The sequence below is a fragment of the Durio zibethinus genome, chromosome 15, assembly GCF_047325235.1.
Source record: "Durio zibethinus cultivar Kanyao isolate XHJ-2024 chromosome 15, ASM4732523v1, whole genome shotgun sequence".
NCBI lineage: Eukaryota > Viridiplantae > Streptophyta > Magnoliopsida > Malvales > Malvaceae > Durio > Durio zibethinus.
Window position 1 is genome coordinate 8,124,255 of NC_143176.1, and position 23,320 is coordinate 8,147,574.

General features: G+C 29.0%; 2 protein-coding genes and 1 pseudogene across 5 annotated transcripts; 2 read left to right on the plus strand and 1 right to left on the minus strand.

Moving 5' to 3' along the window:
* The first annotated feature begins 770 nt into the window (after positions 1 to 770).
* LOC149514650 (ribulose bisphosphate carboxylase small subunit, chloroplastic-like) lies at positions 771 to 1,856 on the plus strand (annotated as a pseudogene). Its single transcript, XR_016328189.1, has 3 exons — positions 771 to 917; positions 1,016 to 1,143; positions 1,489 to 1,856. The product of XR_016328189.1 is annotated as a ribulose bisphosphate carboxylase small subunit, chloroplastic-like (transcript).
* Positions 1,857 to 2,579: 723 nt separating this feature from the next.
* On the minus strand, positions 2,580 to 6,909 carry LOC111301744 (uncharacterized). Of its 2 annotated transcripts, XR_002691567.2 has the most exons (3): positions 6,090 to 6,909; positions 5,135 to 5,267; positions 2,580 to 2,801 (listed from the first exon to the last, which is right to left on the minus strand). XR_002691567.2 is itself a non-coding variant. In XM_022897662.2 (2 exons), the coding sequence occupies exon 1, from the start codon at positions 6,772 to 6,774 to the stop codon at positions 6,121 to 6,123; it is 654 nt and encodes a 217-aa protein (XP_022753397.2). In that variant the 5' UTR covers positions 6,775 to 6,909; the 3' UTR covers positions 2,580 to 2,801; positions 6,090 to 6,120. The 2 variants fall into 2 exon arrangements, 1 of the variants encoding a protein (XP_022753397.2); XM_022897662.2 differs by lacking the exon at positions 5,135 to 5,267.
* A 12,328-nt stretch (positions 6,910 to 19,237) lies between these two features.
* On the plus strand, positions 19,238 to 22,891 carry LOC111302358 (putative receptor-like serine/threonine-protein kinase At5g57670). 2 transcript variants are annotated; one of them, XM_089744563.1, is made up of 7 exons: positions 19,238 to 19,804; positions 19,897 to 20,151; positions 20,278 to 20,435; positions 20,540 to 20,619; positions 20,707 to 20,842; positions 20,960 to 21,109; positions 22,591 to 22,891. In XM_089744563.1, the coding sequence occupies exons 1-7, from the start codon at positions 19,588 to 19,590 to the stop codon at positions 22,753 to 22,755; spliced, it is 1,161 nt and encodes a 386-aa protein (XP_089600689.1). In that variant the 5' UTR covers positions 19,238 to 19,587; the 3' UTR covers positions 22,756 to 22,891. The 2 variants fall into 2 exon arrangements, with proteins under 2 accessions (XP_089600689.1, XP_022754014.2); XM_022898279.2 differs by having other exon boundaries at positions 19,458 to 19,804; positions 22,581 to 22,891.
* Positions 22,892 to 23,320: the final 429 nt, after the last annotated feature.

Consider the following 23,320-nt stretch of genomic DNA (forward strand, 5'->3'; position numbering starts at 1 on the left):
TCCATCCGCATTCGATGGCAGGCATTTTCCCCTAAATTTTCATTTTTAAATCTATTTTTTTTGGGGTTGCTGATGCTTAGGAGTTCCATCAGATTACTGAAGCAAATCCATGCATGCCCCTTCAATTTCCAGCGATCTCTCTTATATCATATTATACGTTATATCAGGCAAAAATCTCAGCATTTCTTACAGCTTCCACTGCAACATTATTGTAACTCGGCTGCCTCTTTGAAATTTAAACCCCTCTTCTGCTGCAGCTGTATATAGTAAACAGTTTCAACTTGGTAACTAGCTATGGAATCGATATTAAGTATTCAGATGAGGGAAACGCCAAAGGGATAGAAAAGAATCATCCGTCATCCATTGTTTTGATTTCAAGCGGTTATGCTGATGTCTCCAACTTGGTACACCAAATGACAGCTAAGTGGAATCATTGGTTGGCGGGTCCAAACACTTATCCCTGATTGCCAAACGTACGGCCAAGGGTGAAAAATGGTAAAAAATGGCAGAGATGTTGATGATAAAACCAAAGCCAAAGTGTCTTAAAAACGGCTTCACTATCTTGTACAAATCGTCTTCTCAGTAATTTTCTTTCTCTTTAACAAACAATACATCAGCTTACAAGCATCAAACCAACTCCTTTTGTCCTTTTATTTTTCCCATTTCCATGTTCACTGCCTGAAGATAAACTATTGATCATTTATACTCGCACGGTCAGTGATGATGTTATAGCTTGTTCAATTTTCTTTTTCAACATCCAGTCCTCCAAGATGTCTACCGGAATCTTTGCAGCTACAGTCTATGGTTCCGGCTTTGTTGGCTTGAAAACCAATGTTCCAAAGCTGCTCCCTGCTAACGATTCCATTGCATAGAGCCAGAAAACTGTCTCCAAAGGTTCAAGAATTCACTGCATGAAGGTATACAGTGATCAGAGTAAAATGTCTGGAAACTGCTCAACTTCCGATCTTACGTGTTTTGCTGATTTCTAATATGTAGTTGTCTTTCGATTTAACAGACATGGAATCCAATAAATTAGAAATTTGAAACATTCTCTTACCTTCCATCTCTGTCAGATGAGTCGATTGCAAAGGAAATTGACTACATGATGAAAAAGGGGTGGATTCCTTGCCTTGAATTTGACGAGGTAATAAGAACTATATGTGTTTCACTTACAGATGCAAATATTCAGAATAGAAGCTTCTTCGTTTAAATACGGTCCTGTGCATGCATCTCAGTCAAGCCATTCTCCAAGTTTCACGCTGCATAAATCCCTTCGTGTATAAAAATTTCTGCGTCCAGTGGATATGCTTGAGCAGAAATGGTTGCAGAATAAATTTTTGTTTCTTCACTTTCCATGAAACCTCCTTGTTCTGATTCAAGATCCCAGCTGCATATTTTTTCTTCATTTTTTGCTTAGTGGGGTTTGCCTAGATTGTGTCACTGTCAACTTCTATCTGTTTAAAAACTGCTTTCCTTTATAAATGATTGGGTGGGGGCTGTCCACAGAGAGAATAGCAGAATTCCAGGGTACTTTGGTGGGAGGTATTCGACACTGTGGAAGCTGCCAATGTTTGGCTGCAATGACTCCTCTCAAGTCCTCAATGAAATTCATGAGTGCAAAATGGCATACCCAAATGCATATATCCGCTGCCTGGCATTTGACAACAAGCACCAGGTTCAATGCATGGCCTTTGTCATTCAGAGACCTACTACAAATATCAGCAGCAACAAATGAGCAATGGGCTTTTCCCCAATCTATCTTTCCTCCACTTCCCCTTTGTTAATCTAACAATAATATGAATATGATCCCCCTTTCTGCCTTCTGTCATTTTCTTTGTTGGGTGTTGAATGCTTTTATTAAAAAAACAATAATAATGGCTGAAAAAGTTAAATGGTTTGTGACATCTGCTTAGGCACATGGCTTTGGGGTTCGGGGATTCGTTTCAATGGGGAAGAGCTCCCTTTTGATTTGGTTCGACTGTCCCCAGATTTGTATCAACTTTCTCTGGGGCATGATGATCATAATATGCCCAATTATTATGACTTGTCTAGTTCGATTTTTCCACCAAAACGCTTTAAACTTCTCTTTTATTAAATTATTATTATTGACACTCCAACAAGCTTTAAATTATTCGTTTCATGACGATTACATAAAATATCGTATTTCTTCCTATGTCTGAAAACTTGCCCGCTGGATAGGATAGACGTAGAGCTTAACACTAACTTCACAAGTTTTTTTTACAAAAGAAATTGCAATGCGAAGATAAAGAGAAAATGTCGTAAGTGTTGAAAATTGAAATTTAAACTTATTAAATGTCATCTTTTGTCATTTTTAAGAGTGGTTGTACAAATCAAATGAATTAAATTCCAAAGTTAGTATCGAAGAATAAACTAAAATGATTAGAAAATCCTATAGTGATCAAATCTATAATTTTATTAAATTTACAAATTTCGTGATTAATTTGTGTTTAAATCTGGGGTAGAAAGAACAAGCTGCCTGCACTATCTCTTTTGAAACTTTGAAACTCTAAAATAGTACCTGTAATAGGGGTGGAGGAAAACAACCAAGGCGCATCAAATGCAGAAAAATGGTTCTGGGCATTCAACTAAGAAATGCAACACTCACAGTTACCGCATCCAAATCCAGCAGTTGCGGTCACTTGGCACTATAAGATGCTACATATTAATACAAGTATCAAACCTTTTGAGAAATGAGTGACTAAAAGCACAACGCAAAGGGTTCAAAGTCTCACACATAGATGTCACCCCTGCTTCAATTTGGCTAAGAAACCACTAGCAATCTGCAAAATACACAAACTATAGTTAAAATCCAAAAATATTTTTACTCAAACAAGGTTCATTTATCAGGTCCATCCAAAGGGCTCAAAAGTTTATTACTACACCTTGTATGTATAAGGAGCCAGAATTTTCTAAGATGACTTCCATAAAAAATATGGCTGCATCCTTGATTGCTAAGGTCAAAGGCTGATAAAACAGTGGACAATGATCTATGATCGTCTAAAGAGTCAAACAAACAACAAGTAGGTTTTTAAGCTAACAGTATTGAGGTTGTGCAAGTTAGGTGTAAATATCCACATATCAAGTCCATGGATGTCCAAGCAAAAAGAATTAAGGATGGGTTGTCCGATGAAATCCTTATATTGACCATGTTACTCCAAATGTAATCAGGGAAATCTATAAGATACAATAAGTATCACATCATATTAATTTTCGATTTATGGGATCAATTGTGATTTTAATATATTTAAGGGTATTTTAAGACATTCAAACTAATTAGTGATGTACATTCTCATTCACCAAGTATTGAAGTCTAGAAGTAATTTATAAATACCAATTATTTCAGTTGTTGTAGCTTTTGATAATATTAACTGTCAAGTCTTGAGTTATTAGCATTGAGATTGGTCCCATTAGTTCCGTCTGTTTTTCAATATTCTCCCTCATTTCCCTGTGCTTTTGTCCTCTTTTCCTCTAATTTATTTTTGTCCTATTTTCTCTTTCTTGCCTCCCTTGTATTACATCATGGCTGGAATAACCAAGTATGAAGATTGTATTAAAGATAAAAAAAGAGTATCACTAAACATGAGGAAGGATCTCTAAGCTTCACACCTATGGTTACTTGGTTACATCACAATTTTTGGAAAAAAAAAGAATATAAGTTTCATACCTAGGATTTCTTGATTGCATTATATGATAAAGAAGAAATAAAACCTAAGGTTCCGTACGAGTCGCTTCTAAGGTTGATTGAATCACACAATTACAAAGCGCAAAGCTAGAAATTCTCTGATATAAAACTATATCTCAATAAGTACATTGAAGGCCACATTCTTCACTTTGAGAAATCAGGTATGTACCAACTTTAGTACTTTAGGAAATATGATATATCAAGATAGTTCATATGTATTAAATATAATAAATAACAAAATATATATCATTTGACCATTAAAGAAAAACCAATAGGTATAAATAATTGAAGATCCCGCAAAGTTATAAGGCTAATGTTTTGCTTGTATGTTTTCCAAGCTTCTTCTTTACCATTTGATGGTGCTAGGTATGGTATTTGTAAAGTGGAAAATTTTAAGTTAATGTTCGAAGGCTAAAATGTTTAATTCATCTTGGAGAAATGCTTGTCAACACCAATTTGAGAAATGAAAAGCAAACTTAGATTTCTAGCCCTAACACAAAATTATTGTTATCATTACTAAAATCAAGTTAAAACAAACCCTAAGCCATATGGTGTACAATTACAGCATATTATTTCACCCTTCAATCTTTCTTGTTGCTATATTGCAAGCTCTAAAACTCCATCCCTTTAACTTGATGGAACCAGGTGAGGTCAAAATACATTATTTAAAAAAGACAAGTTCTCAAGCTTCTTGCACTGGCTACTACTAGTATAAGATATTAAGCTCATTTCCACCTTGATCAAAGCACATTGTAGATCTGAAAACCATTGATAGGAGCCATCAATAAGCTCATAGAGACAATGGACAATACAGGATGGAAAAGTGCTGCTTGTGGGACTAAGCTAAGAATTTTATTTTGTAATATTGTTATATATTATGCATTTTATGCTAAATCTTTCTATAGGATTTAGGTTATTGTAGAATATTTAGGCTATTTTGATACTAAAAATTAGCATTTTTAATGTATTTTCTCAAGTATTAGGGCATTAAGGTTATAATTGGTATGGTATTTTGCAAGTATATTAGGGTTTAAAATAGTCCTTATCAGACCATAAGTGCCAGTTTTTTGGCGACTAGAGATGGTAGAAATCTATATATACAGAGTACTATTTCTATTGAGATATGGAATTATTCTCCTAGAATTTCCAGCATTATAGCACTAGCAATTGTGTGCTGTACCAAACTGATTCATAACAACTAGGTGAATAAGGTGTGTGGCAATTTCCAGGTCTGAATTGTTGAAAACAGAGGAAATTGAATAAAAGAATAGAAATAGGATATAGAGACAACTAGTAACATGGGCACCCTATGCTAAGGAAACTGAGTTCCAAAAATTTGCCTTCATGTAATCTAAAAGATATACCTTCGCATAGCGCATTAAGGAAGTCAAGCACAAATATTGTCAGTGTTGAACCCTGTAACTAACTCACCAAGCTTTAACATCTTCAAAGATGAATGTCGTTTGATGTCTTTCTGGCATCAAATATCATTAAACATACGCCTTGCTTTTCATGCTAGCACTCAAAATGGATCACCAACCCCAGTGCTAGGAAGATGAATAACCTGTATGCAACAGCAACTTGGGATAGCCTAAGTTTGAAAAAATAGCACTCACACACGTACACAAAGTTGTTGTAGTAGGACCACTAGGCTTCTAGATCCTAAAATATGCTAAAATCAATAAGAATTCTTATTCAATGGAGCAACAACTCAGATTGAACTGTAACTCTACTATAACTCAAAGCATAGTGCATCAAGTCAAAGCACAAATACCGTCATTTTTGAACCTTGTAACTAACTCACCAAGCTTTAACATCTTCGAAGATGAATGCCATTTGACATTGTTATGGCATCAAATATCATTAAACATATGCTGTGCTTTTCATGCCAGCACTCAAAATGGATGACCATCCCCAGTGCTAGGAAGATGACTAAATTGTATGCTACAGCAATTTGGGACAGCCTAAGTTCACAAAAATAGCACACACACATACACTAAGTTGTAGTAGGACCACTTGGCTTCTAGATCCTAAAATATGCGAAAATCAATAAGATTTCTTATTCAATAGAGCAACAACTCAGATTGAACATTAACTCTACTAAAACTCAAATGTCAGAAACCAATTTATTTGCTATGCAAGCAGATGCTGAGTTTTCTTAGAGCTAGTTAGTTTCAACATTAGTCTTCCTTGCTGTAATACTAATGCGAATGAAAAATCAAACATATAACTTAAATAAGGACTGATTCCAAATTCAATAATTAAATTGACAAACCAACAAGCAATCACGTATAATAACACGAAATTGAGAAAACCCACAGAAAAGAAAATAATGAAACAAAACAGGCATCCAAATCAGCAGAGTCATAATAGAAAAAACCCTAACCTTGAAAATGCTTTCAATCACTAAATGAATTCTAGCGATTGCGCTCAGCGGGCAATGGACGATTAAAACCGCCTCTTCGATTCATATACTGCCTGGGCTGCCGCTTAGTCACAGCCCTAACTCCACTAACATCAGCCCCTGGCACATGTTTTCCTTTCGTGGAATCAAAACCAACTGGAATCCCTAACTTCTTCATCATGTCCATCTCATCGTCCTCTCCTCCATCTCCATTCTCATTCCCATTATTATCATTCTCTTTCTTTTGCTGCTGCTCTTTCGCTATCTCATCCACAAAATCCGACACCGCCTTTTGCCTATCTTTCTCCTTCTCCCTCTCCTCGCTTCCATGGCGGTGCCGTTTCCTAGGCGGCTCCGCTGATGGTATTCGGTGCCGATTCCGGTGATGGCGCTGGGATGAGCGTTCCGGGGACCGCGTATGAGCAGGGGAGCGTGAAAGGTAACGTTCGCGCTCGGGGGAACGCGTGCAAGAGCGCGTGTGACGAGACCGGGTGCGGTCCGGTGTACGGGATCTCTTGCTGCGTGCCCGCTCTCTGTCTCTGTCTCGCTCACGGTCTCGTTCGTGGTCATCTCTGTCGCGTCGGCGTTCTCTGTCGCGGTCGCGATCACTCTCGCGTTCTCGGTCTCTGTCGCGGTCCCTCAGGCGTTGCTTGCCACGATCTGACATTGTGGACAACGGCGGCGGTTAACAGAAGGGATAGCGTCCAGCAATTACCGTTGGAACAAAGGGAGTAAGAATTTTGGAAACTGCGAATTTATAAAATCTGGAAGGGCTCCAAAACCCTGTTCTTTACCCCTTTACTGAGGTAAGGGGGGAGAAAGGAAAACAAAGGAAAGAAAATAGGGAATTTTTTTATCGATGGTATAAGACGTAAATAAAAATATAAGAAAAGAAAATACGCTTAGTTTTTTTAAAATTTTTTATTTATTTCAAATTAGAAGAAAAGGAAAGGAAAAAAATAAATATTTTAAAATATAAAATAATTATTATATCTTTATTAATTTCTCTAAATTATAAAATATATGATTTTAAATTTTAAAATTAGATTGAGAATATAAAATATCATTTATCAATAAATTTATTATCTCTAATTTTTTTCTCTTATTTTTATGAATTTCATAAATTTCATTAATGACTATTTTTATTAATAAATAAAGAAAACTTGAAAATATGAAATATATTAACACAAACATGTAAATGTTATAGTAAAAATAAAATCTTTTCATTATTTAATTAAGCAATATTTGTGAGGATTCTTTTATTTTATTTATTTTATTAATTTTAGTTATCCAAATAAATGATACATATATTCTTTTTTTCTTTTAAAAAAACTTATCTTCCTTTACTTTACTTTCATTTTTTTTTATTAATATTTATCCAAATATAGCATTAAGCACTCGACTTTTTTAAAATAAATACTAAACTTTTTTTTGGAATTTATTTTTTATATATTTGATGAATCTTTAATAAGATTATTTTTAAATTAGTTGGCATATTATTGAAATTGTTATTTAAAATTTATGAATTTAAAAAATTTAGATATATAATATTTTTTTTAATCATATATATATATAATAAGATAATGAGTTTAAAAATAGAATAAAAACTTTATAAAAAATCCATTGAGATCGAATTTTTGAAATATTAAGATTTTTGAGTATTTTATTATGGAATCAATATGCCAGTGCATGTAGAAACAATAGAATTATTTGTTATTTGATTTCGTTACTATATGATAAGGAATATTTAATTATCACATTTGGTTCAAAATTAATATTTTTAAAAAGGATTATATTAATTTCATAAAATTTTCAATTTTTTTGAACTAAAATCCTAAGTTTCAAATAAAAATAATTTGTTTAAAAAATATAAAAATTCAAATATTTAGTCATGGTAAGTTTCTAAATTGGTTGTAAGAGGAAGTTTTCTTACGTGGGAAGAGATTTATTGATTGAAGATAAATTTTTGTATAAGAAATGATTTTGTCATTGAATTTTAATATGTTTGTGTTGTTTGTAAAGAATCATAGTTTATGCAAAAGGATGTTAATTTGTTTGGAGAGGAGTCTGATTTTGAACAAGATCCTTAAAACATCGAATGCAATAAAAATATAAAAAAATAATAAAAAAAAACTTGAGGAGTCTTTCGGATACTTAGAAAGGCTAAAGATAATAATGCTTCGACTTGAATTAAATTTGATTTAATTTTTTAGATATTATATAATATTATAAAAATTTAAAATTTAATTAAAATTTAAATTGAATTTTTATTCGAATCAAATTGAATCGAATTGAATTTTATTAATTAATTAGGTTCAGTTTATTAATTTTTAATTTGTTAATTTTTTATATTATTTTAATATAAAATTTTAATATATTTATGTAAATTTTGATATAAAATTATTATTTTTATTTTAAAAAATTTAAAATATTACTAAAAATATATATAATTAAATTAAATTAAATTTTTTTTTATTTTTCATCTGAAATTTGATTCAAACTTAATATATATTTAATATTCGAGTTTGATTTGAATCAAATAAAAAAAAAAACTGATTTTAATGGCATTAAACATTATAATTTTAGATTTTTTGATTTTTTTGATTTTTTTTTCCTCTTTAAGGCTAATGTCTTATTTGAGAAGAAATTGACTTATTGAAAGCAAACGACTCAAGTTGCACTTAGTTGTTCATACTCACGTGAAGCTTTGCTTACCACCAGCGAATGTGCCTTGGTGTTTGCTATTTTTGAGGTTTTATAAATTTTTTATTGTTTAGTGGATTCATGTTACCTATAATTTTCTTTCTTACTATATTATAATCAGTCAATCACATCAAATATTACATAAGAATACATCATTTAAAAATGTGAGTTTTACATAAATTTTTGATAAATCTTATAAATATTAAATTATAATTGATTAATTATATTAAAATAATTATAAGTGATATGTTACTCTTTTTAATTAACTTATTGATTCCGCTTTAACTCTTCATTGATTCTAGTCAAAGCCTTGATGTATTTGTTTGCTATTAAAAAGTCATATCTCTAACAAAATTACTTTACCTGAAACAATTTACGATGCAATATTGCAACCTTTTAGGTTCTTTCCCTGTTTAAGATTTAGGAATAGCTCTAACTTTACCTTGTTCTTAATATTTTTTATTTTACAAATTACTTAAATATTTATTTTTTAATTACATCTTTTGGTGTTCGATGTTTGTAGTGACTATGAGCTTATTTTATTTCAATATTATGTTCATATTTAATGTATAAGATCAAAATATTATAATATTGTGTACAAAATATTATTCCTCTAGAAGTCATTACCCTACTTTAAATAGGCCTGATCTGACATATCGTATTTGGGCTGACCATTATCTCATATGAATCACTTAATTGGGCTTCTCCGAAGTCTTGGCTTAATACTATAATTAAAAACAAACTCAAATATGGCTGTTCCTAAATCTTGGTTCAATACAAAAATTGGGCCAAAATTATCCTTAAATATGAACAACCCACTAATACTTTATTTTGCAAAATCAGTGCCTAGTGTCAATATCTTAACTTGTTTGGTGGTTTTAATTTTTTTTAAACTCAAACATCAATTGCCGATGTGATCTTTTTTTTTAATTTAAAATATCGGATGAGTGACGCATATATAGCATATAAAGCCCATGGTTAATGGAATAAAATTTACATAAAATTTTATATGGAGAGTTTGTGAAATTTTTTATTAAAAATAAATAAATAAAAATTTTAATAAAAAATATTGAATCAATAGAGTTTAATGTGAAGATTAATAATATATAAAAAAATTATTAAAAAATTTATTTATAATTTAAATTTGATTGATACTTATTTAACAAATAAAATTTTGTCAATATTTTTATTAAAATTATTTATTTAATAAATATATCAAAATTTATTAAAATTTTTTTAAATTTTATACATTTAATTTATGTGATAAGATCTTTCAATTTATCATTTTGATTTTTGATTTTAATTTTTATTCACTCATTTCTTACAAAGAATTTCACAAACTTCACTTATAAAATTTCATATAAGTTTTTTCTTAGACAAAGAGATGTGTTTAGCATTTAAATAATCATTAAATCGCATTAAGAACCTTTAATCCACTAATGAAGCAAATAAGGACACAAATGATAAATATCTTAATGACCTTGTTGCCTGTTTTTGGTTTCTTTTTGTTTAGAGAAGAGACAAATTAAATACCAACGAATATTAGATAAATAATAAGAAAGTTTGCTTATTTTTTGACGGTCTCAAAGTCGAATTTATTGAGAGACCATGAAAAATTAACTTTTGGTCTAACATAAATAAATCCATTTAAACAAATCCGAAAAAAGAATATACGAAACGAAATCTAAAGATCCTTTACTACTTGAAAAATAAAAAAAATGGATTAGATATAACTTTTGAACAAGGAATACATGCACTTATCCTTATACCAACTTTTGGATTTTTTTTTTTTTCGTTTTTATTATATTTTATTTATTTTTCTCTCGTTTCAATGTTATGGTTCAGAAGTTAATTTCTTTGTTTGACATTTCTTTTGTAAGCAACAAAAGTCATTCCAGAAAGAAGATATTTTGCCCTAAGTTCTTTGTAAGACCAAAATTTTGATAGAAATGGGTTGGGATGATTGGTATGAAACATGCCAACTTTCAACATTATTAAATAATTATTTACCAAAAAAAAAAAAACACTATTATTAAAGAAAAACAAGATGCCGTTTATGTGTGGGATTCACAAGTCATATGAACCATTGTTCGTTTGGACTTAATAGCATCATATTGGATGGGAAAACAAAGAATAATTCATTGGAGAATTTGTAGTCCAAATGATGTATGAATTGAGAAACAAGGATTTTAGACTTTTGTCAAGGAGTGTCCCAAGGTCAATTTCGATTAATTTGTTATTTATAATAATAATTTTATATTATATAACAGTTGATAATTAATATAATAAATTTTTATTGTATTAAAAAAAATTTTTATATAAAAGAGATCATAGATTAAAAAAAAGATTATGAGTATTATAATTTAAAATTATTAAATATCACATTTTAAAAGTAATTGTAAGAACGAATTAGATTAAGCAAATGATTTTATCAGTATTGATAATACTTCTTATCCCAACAATCGTGCCTTTTTTTTTTTTTATCTCACTTGGTGCAAAAATAATTATAAGGCAAATTAAAAAAATGAGATCACCCAAGTCAGTTATTTATAAACGCATGTTTTAAGTTGAACCTGGATTAGGTGGGACAAATAGTTGTCATAAAAATGTTGAGATTAATAGTAACATTTTTGTTATATTTTATATGATAATTTCAAAGAGTTACCTAAACGCACTCGTCACGAAACCCAAAATTTCATCTTTCAAGTTGACATTATTTATTTTTCGTGTCATCATTTCCATCTTCAGTCTTCACTTACAATAAATTTTTTTTTCAAACTAAACAGTTTTACTCTAATTAATTATTAGATTATTATAAGAAAATTACAAATAATGGCAATATTGTTCGTAAATTAATAAAACAATTTTTAAAAAATTATTTCTCATTTGGACCATAATATTTTGGTCTATTCCAACTTGTCATATCCCTTATTACCAGAGTTCAGTCAAATATTCAAAGAATCTCGCCAACAGTTTTATATTTGACGGTAAAATATATATTTTTTAATTTCAGTAATTAAATTCAAATCTTAAGTCTCAATTAAAAAAAATTCAAGGGATCTCACACCAGGAGAGTAGAGACCAAGATTGAAGTACGAAGACCCCAATCCAAGAATGGTGATAGTATTATAAACTTGCATCGCATGCGAACACCGATTACTGGAAAAGTACTTCACACTACCACATAAAAATATATTCATTGGGAACATGAAGGTGCAGCAAATTAAAGCAAAGGCCACCTTAGTTCTAGCTAGGAACAAACCCCAAAGCCTATCAAAAGCATACGTTCATTTCAGTTCTCTCAAACCACGTAAAAATCTCCTGCATGGATCTTTTAATGCATATATAATAATATAGTATTACTTTATCATCGATGATTTGGTTCTTGCCTGCCTGCACGCCTTCAAAGACTCAACAACCACCCAAAAGAAAAAAAGAACACCTCGTGGGATGCTATACTGCGAAAGTGGATCGATCGTGGGGTCGTGAAAAACAGCAAAACATCACTTTCTTTGAAGTTGGTCTAAAGATATTATTGCCAATATTGCTTGTTAAGATGGCTGAAAAATCTGGTGGGAAAAAGATGGTGACAGCATTTGCCGTGTTGTGGTACTTGGTTTATGGTTAAATGGAAGGAAAACATCGGCATCCACTGTCTTTGAAAAGTTGAGACGTAATTTTGTTTCAGCAGTGCTTTATCTTATTATCTTCAGATTTAAATCTGTTTTGGTTGAACATCTCTAGAATTGTTCTTTGTGTGGCGTGTTGCATGCTTCATCTCGGTAAATGGATATGACCACTGGTCCAAAAAAAGGGAAAATTTCAAAGAGATATTCAAGAGTAAAATTTATTGGCAATCTAGGATTTTTTTTAAAAAATGTATCATTTTCATTTATGATTTAAACAATTTGTATTTACCATTCGTAACTTTTTAGATGATTTTATCATGCATCATTCTTTCAATCTACCGTCAAACAACTAATGAAAAATATTTATGCAAGTACTGCATGTTATAGCCTGATACAAACACTTGGAATGACCCATGCACCAACATGCGGTGTGATAAGTTTATCTAACAAAAATCCTATTCAAAAAGTCAGTCATCCCACGTAGCTTATATTGATATATCTTGAGATGGCTGCTAATTGGCTTTTAGCTGCTAAATATTGTATCAATCCCTTTCTTTTTTTTTATTATTCATTTTATCTATCCAAACACAGAAATGAAATATTCTTTCATTTTCTTTAAAAACCTCTTTTTTTTTTTCTTTTACCAATTTCAATTCAAACAAACATTAAGGCTCTGTTTGATTTAAGAAAATGTTTTTTCTTTTTATTTCTTATTTTTATTTTTTAGAAAATAATTTTTATTTTCTGTTTTTTGTTTTCTAAAAATGTATTTGGTAAATGAAAACAAAAATTATTTTCTAAAAATGAAAAATAAGAAAATAAATACAATGTTCAATGATATTATTATTAATGGCATCTAATTATAAATATAATATATTAATTAATTAATAACATTAAAAAGTGTTCAAATATGATAACTTACAAAAAATAAGAAAAAAAGTAATCTACATCTCTTATTTTCACAATTGAAAATATCTTTTTTTTTTGTTTTTATATTTCAACCCACTTTCATTTTTGTTTTTTAAAATTTTATTTTCATTTTCAGTTATCAAATACGTTTTCAATCATATTTTTCATTTTTCAAGAAAATAAAAACAGAAAATGATTCTATTTTTTTTTTTAAACCAAACACTACTTAAAATTCCTTTAAATAGAAAAAAAGAGAAGAGAGATGAAATAAAATATTTTAATATAATGATTGTGTTGAGAATAATTACTCAAATCTCATAAAAAATTTGTTTGAAATTGATTAGATATTTCGTAATGGATAAGAAAACTTACAGAAGAAGAATTTTAAAAAGAAAAAAATTTTTGATAGGCAAATTTATATACTTATAAATAGATGGAATCTCTATAAAATTATATATAAAATTTATTGGATAGATACCTTATACGATTAAAGGAGATTTTGAGTTGATTAGAAGAGAATGAAAGGATCTACATAGGTATGATATATGGATGTATATAAGTATATATTTTTTTAGGATGAGAATATTTCATAGGATTAGAGGATATTAGATGGTTTATGAGTATTAATTATTGAATGTTTGATTGAGATTGTATATTTATAATTTTTTATAACTAGTGTATCTTTTTTTTATTCGTAAATGTAAATCAATTGGATCGAATCACCTTAAATTATTATTCTTATGTGATTAATTAATTATTTTATTTTACTTTTATTGTATTGTACGGTTAATTGGATTAAAAGCTTTTTACCCAATAGATTGAGCTACAAAATAGAATGTGCTATAATGTAGTAGCTAAACCATTAAATATTTATCTTTGTGTACTTTTCTTTTCTTTCTATCTAATGGAGTGCAAGGGATTTTGTGCAAGACTCTAAACAAGATTCAAGACATTGAAATGGTCAGACTGTTAGAGATGTCATCACAATGATCTCTCTACCATTATATCACTATGATTTTTTCATTACTTAATGTGAATATATTGTATATAGAACTTATCATACGTGCTATATCCTCTTATTATAAATAGTGGAATATATTTTCCTCTAACCTCAACTAACAGTGCTCAACTCTATCCAAATCTCTTAAATTTTGTCTTTGATTTTGTCTTGTAATAAATAACAAATTTAACACAATTATTTTTCATTTTTCTATGAGTAATCGGACAATTCTTAAATTTTGTCTTTGATTTTGTTTTGTAATAAATAACAATTTTAACACAATTATTTTCATTTTTCTATAAGTAATCGGACATTGATCTCTTCCAAAATCTTTCTATGTCCTCGCTTAATTTTTTTTTACCCACTTGATAGTGGATGAGGGATGGTCCAATAATTTTATTTCTATTTTTAATTAAAAAGATTATATACACAAAATAACAAACACTAATTTTATAAAAATATATAAAAATTAAACAAAAAAAAAGGCATATATATATAATTTATGTGTATGAAAATATGTGTAGGTAACACTCTCTTTAATAATTTATTATTAAGATTCCCTTTGGTAGATATTAGATATATATACTTTTACTTTTTGTTTTTTATTTTTTATTTTTATTTTTTATAAAAATAATAAAACATAAAAATATAAAATCAAAGAAAAAAAAATCAGTTAAGCCTAAATTGCAGCATCACCTGAGGTTAAGCCTATACATATACCTAACGTTTATAGTGCATGATAAAAACAAGAAATATTTTGTCAAATCAAGTCGTTAGTCATGCATTTATGTTGGTGATGTGAAACTTCTATTAATATTTTGAATGGAACAAGTTGATTATCATTTTTCTTAATCTTTTACCTAACATTTATTTGTTATGTAAGGGATTGATAACACTGTTATGATGTAACAGTAAGAATTATATTTAATTTTATCGTTATCTTTGTATTTGTATTTAAATAAATATTTTTTTAATTTTAATTTTATAGTTATAATATTTAATTTTATCATTATTATTATTTTTAGATATATATTTTTATTATTAATTTTAATCTTACAATTATAATAATTCATCGCATCATTATTATTGTTTTAATTTTATTGAAATAAATCTCACGGATTATTTTAACAAATATTTAAAATTTTATGGATTTGTATATCTCATATTAATGTGATGTAGTAGACAATCTTGGAATAGTTTTTAAACATATATAAACAATAATTAAAGCAAAATTAAACCAACGTGACGAAAACTATTTTTTTCCTCTTTTTTAAGATTTAAAATGCTATGTGTGATGCATTTGATTCCCATGATGTATTTTGGTTCAATAGTTTCAATATAAAAAAAATGTTATTACTGATATGTACCCTAAAAACAAACTTAAAAACAATGTGCAATTGTTGAAAATATAATAAACAATTAATTTCTATGGTTTTCATTCTAAATTAATAAATTCAAGTAAATCCATTGGATACCTACCCTGTTTTTGACGTGCACTGCCAGATCCAAGCACATTTAGGACCCCAGCTTGGTCTAAGAAAGTTAGGCTCAACTTTGAGAAATAAAATTAGAACACAATTTAAAATTGATCATGTCAAGTTTTTTATTTTTATTTTATAATCTAATATAATTTATCTATAAGTGCGAAATAGTGATATCATTAGATAATGTAAAATAATCTATGGAGCGTCAAAGGAGTATCTAGATTAAATAATCATAATTTAATAATTTTTTTTTAAACTTAAAATTTTAGATAAAAAAGATTATCCATTTCAGAGTCAGGACATATAACAAATCTTAAGAAATTTTTAAATTAAAATTACATTTCACTCATAAAAAAAGAATATTAGTAATGAAAATGAATCTAAATTTTATAAATGAAAGTATTTTAGTACTTTATGATATGTGATGTATAATCATGATAGCAGCTCCTTGATTTTTTTTTTTTTTTGATGCATATGTTTAAGTTTGGTTTCATATAAATCTCATCACATATGTATTATACTCAGTCGAAATATTTCATATGGAATTTTTAAAGTTCTAACCATTGGAATATCCTCTTCGAGACGTGATGTTGCTGATTGTAGGGTAAATAAGAGAGTTTAAATGAAGGTGATACGTATGGAGAGTTGGACATATGTTTTGAATTTTTATGCAAATATTAATCATAATAGGGCTAAATACAAAATAATCTCTGTACTATATATTTTTTGTCAGTTTAATATTCAAAAAATTAAAATTTATAATTAAATATCTCAATTTTTATTCTATCATATATTTTAATATTTTGAATTAATGCCGTTAGTTAAATTGCTAAAGTGACAAAAATATCCAACAAAATTATGATATATGTGAAAAATATTTAGTCATTGTTACATCATTATTATCATATTAGCATAAAAAAATTAAAACATAAAAAAATAAAAAAATCAGAAAAATTTAAAAAATTTAAAATTTTTTTAAAAATTAAGAAAAATTTAAAAAATTTAAAGAAATCCAAAAAAATTTTTGAAAAATAAAAATTCAAAAAAATTGAAAATTTTAAAAATTCAAAAAAATCAAGAACATTAAAAAATCCTAAGAATTTCCAAAATTTTTAAAAATTCCCAAAAATATAAAAACTGTATTTTTTTAAAAAATTTCAAAAATTAAAAATAAAAAACAAAAGTATGAAAAATTAAAAATCCAAAAATTGAAAAACAACTTTTGAAAAATTAAAAATTAAAAAAAATTGAAAGATAAAAATAGTAAATATTTCAAACAAATTCTCAAAATCTCAAAAATATGAAAATTTTTAAAATTTCCTAAAAAAGTAAAAAAAAATACTACTCTAAAATTTTAAAAAATAAAAAAAACCCTAAAATTTTTCAAAAATCTAAAAAATTAAATAAATTCCCCAAAATTTGAAAAAATCTGAACATTTTTATAAAATTCCAAAAAGGAAAAAATTCTAAAAAATTAAAAATTCTAAAAAAAAATAAAAAATGTAGTCTTAAAAATCCCAGAAAAAAAATCATAAAAATTAAAGATTTGAAGAATTTGAAAAATGAAAAAATGATAAAAAAAATGAAAAATTTAAAAAAATTCAAAAAATAGCAAATTGAAACTTAAAAAATTAAAAATTAAAAAATTTGGAAAACAAAAAATTGAAAAATCATACAGGGCCAAACTTTATTTTCATTTTTATATATTGATATTTTTCAAAAATTTTTCAGATTTTAAAATTTTTAATTTTTCTTTTTTTTGGGGAATTTTTTGTATTTTAAAAATGTTTTTCTCTTTTTTTTTAAAAAAATATTTTTAGGATTTTTTAATATTTTAGATTTTTTAATTTTATTTAGATTTTTTTAAAGTTTTTTGGATTTTAAAAATTTTTTATATTTTTATATTTTTTCATTTTTTACTATTTTTATAATTTTCCTATTTTTTTTTGTTTCAGCAATTTGTTTTAGAATTTTTTTGTGGAATTTGAAAAAATTTTTGGAAATTTTTTTTAAAAAATTTCAAGTTTTTAGAGAATTTTAGGAATTTTTAAATCTTCAAAATATTTTGGATTTTTAATTTTTTAGAAAATTGTTTTACTTTGTTTTGTGATTTTTTTAAAAAATATCAATTATTTTATGAAGTTTTTAGAATATTTTAAAATTTTTTTAATTTTTCTTCTACCATTGATGTGACAATGATAATATGGCATGATCGGATGTTTTTAACACGTATCATAATATTATTGAGTATTGATATCATATCAATAATTTAATTAATAATATTAATATAAAATATCAAAATATACGAAGGAATAAAAGTTCAGACACTTAATTATGAATTTTATTTTTTAAAATATTAAATTAATAAAAAATATGTAATATAAAGATCATTTTTATATTTTATCTATAATAACAATTACCAGTGAATTTAGTGAGTCCAAAGGTTCGAAATATGTTTCCTCTTTTCATTGCCACCATTTTCCGGCTAAGAACGCGTAGGAACAACTCATTGCCGACAGATATAGTGCGGCAATACATACGCAGCCTGCACATACCTATCTTTTAGAGCAGTCACATTTTATCTTATGCAGTGTAAATTGGTTCATAAATTATATCACTTTTTACGATTTAATATTTATAAAAAAAAATTAATAATTTGATATCTTAATTTTGTTATCTTCAAACACTTTATATCGTTGACTAATAGTACTATGTAAAATGATGATGTAGCATACATAAAAATGTGCCGCATGTTATAATATTATTCGTTAATTTCTTGCTACATCAACATATAACAGAGTTGACGTCTGAAGCAAATGATATGATAGAATAAAAGTTAGATATTAAATAGTAAATTTTTTTAATAAATACTAAATTGTTAAAAGTGATATAATTCAAGAACCAAATTACACATTAATCCTTTTATCTTATCTTCCATTTTTAGAGTTCAAACAGCTGAGCAAATACAATACTCAAGCTCCATCAGCTCAATCAAAAAATTTGAAGAGCTGGATGAGTTAAGCTCTATATATTTTTTTGTAGTTTGGTTTTGTGGACGTAATCAAGTTGGTCATTTTTGACTTGTTTAAGTAAGTTATCATCAATATTCAAATAAAGAATTCAAAACTTGAGCTCTAGCTCAAAAGCTCAAATAGAACTTAAAAAAATATGAATAAATAACATTCTCGAATCTAAAATTTGCATGCTCTTTCCTTTTTATTTCTAAATTTCATTCCAAATCTCCTCTTACTGAAAATGAATATATATATATATATATATTAAAAAGAAAAGGTGAAAAAGAGTTTGTGGATGGAAGATCCAAATGGAACAACACTGGTTCCGTCAGGCATCAGATTAGACCTAAACTCCATTAACTACCCCACCAGAAAGCCAACCCCAACCCCTGATTGGCACCCCTAATCCAATGCTTTTCACTCACAAGCCACAATCGGTTTGATCAATTTTTGCTTCTATTTTTGAACAAAAATCACATAAACTGGCACCGTCACTTCCTATTTATGCCAGGCACTGTATTTATTGGTTAGCCATTATTGCCCACACAAATACTTTCCATTGCCCGTCTTTCTCCTTAAACCACTCAAATATCCATGTTTGGTTCCTTTCTCTTATCTAACTCCATGTTTCCTTAATCATTTATCAATAATAAAGAGGACAGTTGAACTGCTTTTGAGTTGTTTTTTTAAGGCTGTTTCCAGCATGAAACAGAGTTCCCTGTTTCGTTTGTCACTGTTGCAATGAAGTATATCCGAACCAACACCTTCAAACGGTTGTTCTCGTTGAAAAGACGCAGTTTTGAAGAATATGTTGCAAACCAACATGGAGTTTTTGATGAAGAAGACAACAGAAAAGAGAGCTTCAAGATTGTTTCAGTTGCAGAGCATTCTCAGAGACCTTCTTGGAGATGCTTCTCCTTTGAAGAAATTTTTGTTGCCACCAATTCTTTTAGCTCAGGTTTTTGGAACTCTTCAAGCTTTGTATTTGTTTTTTTGTTTTCTAAATTTTTGTGGGTTTATTGTTTTCCATTTGGTTATGCGGATAAACAGATAATTTAGTAGGGAAAGGAGGGTATGCAGAGGTATACAAAGGAGTGTTAAAGGATGGGGAAGTGATTGCAGTGAAGAGGCTAACAAAAGCTTCAACTGATGAAAGGAAAGTGAAGGATTTCTTGACAGAAATTGGAACTATTGGTCATGTCTGCCACCAAAATGTATTGTCACTTTTAGGCTGTTGCATTGACAATGGCCTTTATCTCATCTTCCAGTTCTCTTCCAGAGGCTCTGTTGCTTCTCTTCTCCATGGTACAAAATAAAAAATTTTGACTTTCTATTTTTTCCCATAAAGCTCAACTGTTTCATTTCTGGGTTTCTTTTAGCCTGTTGAATGTTTTGGAATGTCTTTTCTTCATTGAGTTTTTGTCGCTGCAGATGTGAATTTGCCGCCAATGGACTGGAAAACACGGTATAAGATTGCAATTGGTACTGCAAGAGGACTCCATTACCTGCATAAAGGGTGTCAAAGAAGGATAATTCACCGTGACATTAAGTCTTCAAACATTCTATTGACTGCAGATTTTGAGCCTCAGGTACCCATATCAAATTTGCTCTATTTTAATTTTCTCTAATCAGACTAATATTTGAGTTTGATTGTTTTCTTTTCTAACTCTATCTTTTTGAATTTATGTTGTAGATATCAGATTTTGGACTAGCAAAATGGCTTCCTTCTCAATGGACACACCATTCTATTGCTCCAATTGAAGGGACATTTGGGTACCATATTCTACAAACCTTTCCTCTTTTCTTTTCTTTTCTTTTCTTATTGAATGATTTTAAATGGATATGCTATATGTCATGTAGGCATTTAGCCCCTGAGTACTTTATGCATGGAATTGTGGATGAGAAGACAGATGTGTTTGCATTTGGAGTTTTCTTGTTGGAGATTATTTCAGGAAGGAAACCAGTTGATGCCTCTCACCAAAGCTTGCACTGCTGGGTAATATTGCCTCTCTTGAATTAGAAAATCATCTCCCATTAAGTTTTATTTTTTAAGAAATAGATGCCGATGTGAATTTCATGGCTTTAATTAGTTGTTACCTTTTTAACTCAATAGGCAAAACCACTCTTGAACCGAGAGGAGATTGAGAAATTGGTAGATCCAAGGCTCCAAGGGGCCTTTGTCATTTCACAGCTAAAAAGACTTTCATTCGCGGCATCCCTCTGCATTCGAGCATCTTCAGCATGGCGTCCTACCATGAATGAGGTATTTTATCTTCTATGCTGCTGGACCATAATTTGAATCAACAATAATTCAATTACTTTACACATGTTCATCAATGAATCAGTATTTGTGATTGACTCCATGCATCCCAAATTGGTCTCAGACATTTCTTACAGAATGATGTAATTTTCAAAGGAGCTAATGCTCCTGACCATTCATACGCATTTCATGTAGACTTTTTCTTCAACATCTACCGGTCTAGTTATTTTTTGACACTAAGTTCTAGGGAAAGATGCAATGATATTTGCGGACAAGTGGTCCATTTGTTCTTTCCGTAAACGAAGGCTTTAATTCAATGGCATTCGTCATCCTTCTGCATTAGGAATTCAGATACATTAAGCTTTAGTTTTGATCAGTAAACAACCTTCTTGACAAGGATCATTAGATTATAGCAATATATACGTCGCATTCATGGATACAATAATTACATTTTAGTTGATATCCGATTGACTGACAGTTTTCATATAGGCCTGTTATGGTATTTAAAAACACAACTGTCTTAATATAATATGATATTGTCAGCTGTCATCTTAAAATTTTGGTGGTTTGCATGTAATGACTTTGAACATCCTTTTCCCCGGTAAGGAATGCAACATGCAAACTTAGATTTAGTCATTTTTTGGTGCTGGAGATGGGGCATCCGGCCTTTCACGCAACTCCAGTTAGTCAAAGGATGTTCTATCCTACCTAACCTAAATCTTTAAGCTAATACAGAAACCAAAATATTGCAAAACCATGTGATTACAAGGATCAGAATATCATTACAAAATTATTATAAAAGTAGGTCTTGTTTTGACTTATCCTTGTACCATTTTGTATTCAATAATAAAATGTGTCTTGAGTCCCCTTTTCTCTATAATTTAGATTATTTGGTTAGAAATTTGGGATTTCCTCTTGCTGAAGCAACTGAAATGGAAGTGTAATTTTGATTATTTGATTATTTTTTCAAAGTAGTGCTGCTAAAATTTGTTCATTTATACTGTTTAAACATGTCATGTGCATTGAAAAGGAAGGAATACTAACACCAGCCAAGGCTGATATATATGTTTACCAGAAAAAGGCATGGTAGAAAAATATAATTTAGTGAGTTCATGGACCTCAGATTCTAGTCATGAATCACATGAAGCAAATATAGCAAAGCATCCTTTTGACATTTCAAAATATTTTTAGTACAAAGGAGGTTATAGTCGGGTCATAGGGGAAGGATTGGGGGTACCGGGATTTGAACCCTATATTTAGGGGATATCAGTTTTAAGAGTGATTGCATAAGCCAATTGAGCTAAGTTTCGAGCTTTGACATTTCAAAATTTTATACCGACAAAAATTGATGTATTAACAATTATCTGTATATGATGACAAAATCGTTATTTATTTGTTTAGCCATTTCTTGAAGTCAAATTTAACTTCCATCCACTGAAACCTTGAAGTAAAGTATTTTCCTGATCATTTATAGCTTTTGGAAGTTCTTATGGAAGGGGATACTGATAAAGAGAGGTGGAAAATGCCAGAAGAAGAGGAACAAGAAGAATTATGGGGCTTTGAAGATCTTGAATATGAATGCCAAAGTTCTTTCTCAGTCTCTCCAGAAGATTCAATCTCTACTAGAAGTTCTTAAGAGGGAAAAATAGTCCATGGTGCTTGACAAAATCCTAACCACTGCTATTGTAATGTGTTCATGTAAATACAAATATTTTGCAATTATAAATACATATAAAGAGTGAACTGTTGCCACAAAACTTCCCCTTCAAGATTAGAAACTCCAACAGGAAAAGGGTAGAGAAAATGTTAAATGGATGGGAAGTAAAGAATAAAAAAGTGCAAAACTAGTCATGCTATTTTGTCTGACATTTCAACTCTTACTACTCACAAAAATGACATGCAAATAAGGGATGATAACTTTGACCATTTGTTTCTTGTAAGTAACCGAATAATCAGATTATCCAAAACTTTAACATTACTCATCACAATTTACATTTTTTTTGCTTTTTCTTTCGCTTTCTTCTGGTTTCCCTTCCTTTATTTTTCATTCACTTAATTGATTTAAATATCAAAACGCATTCAAGATATTATCTCTTAACGCCTAATAGCTTTTGTTTTTTAATGATAGAGCTAACACACTCTTTATCTCAACCTTCGACAATTTCCTCAATCATTGAAAAAATACATTAAACATTACTGTAGTCGTTTAAAGGC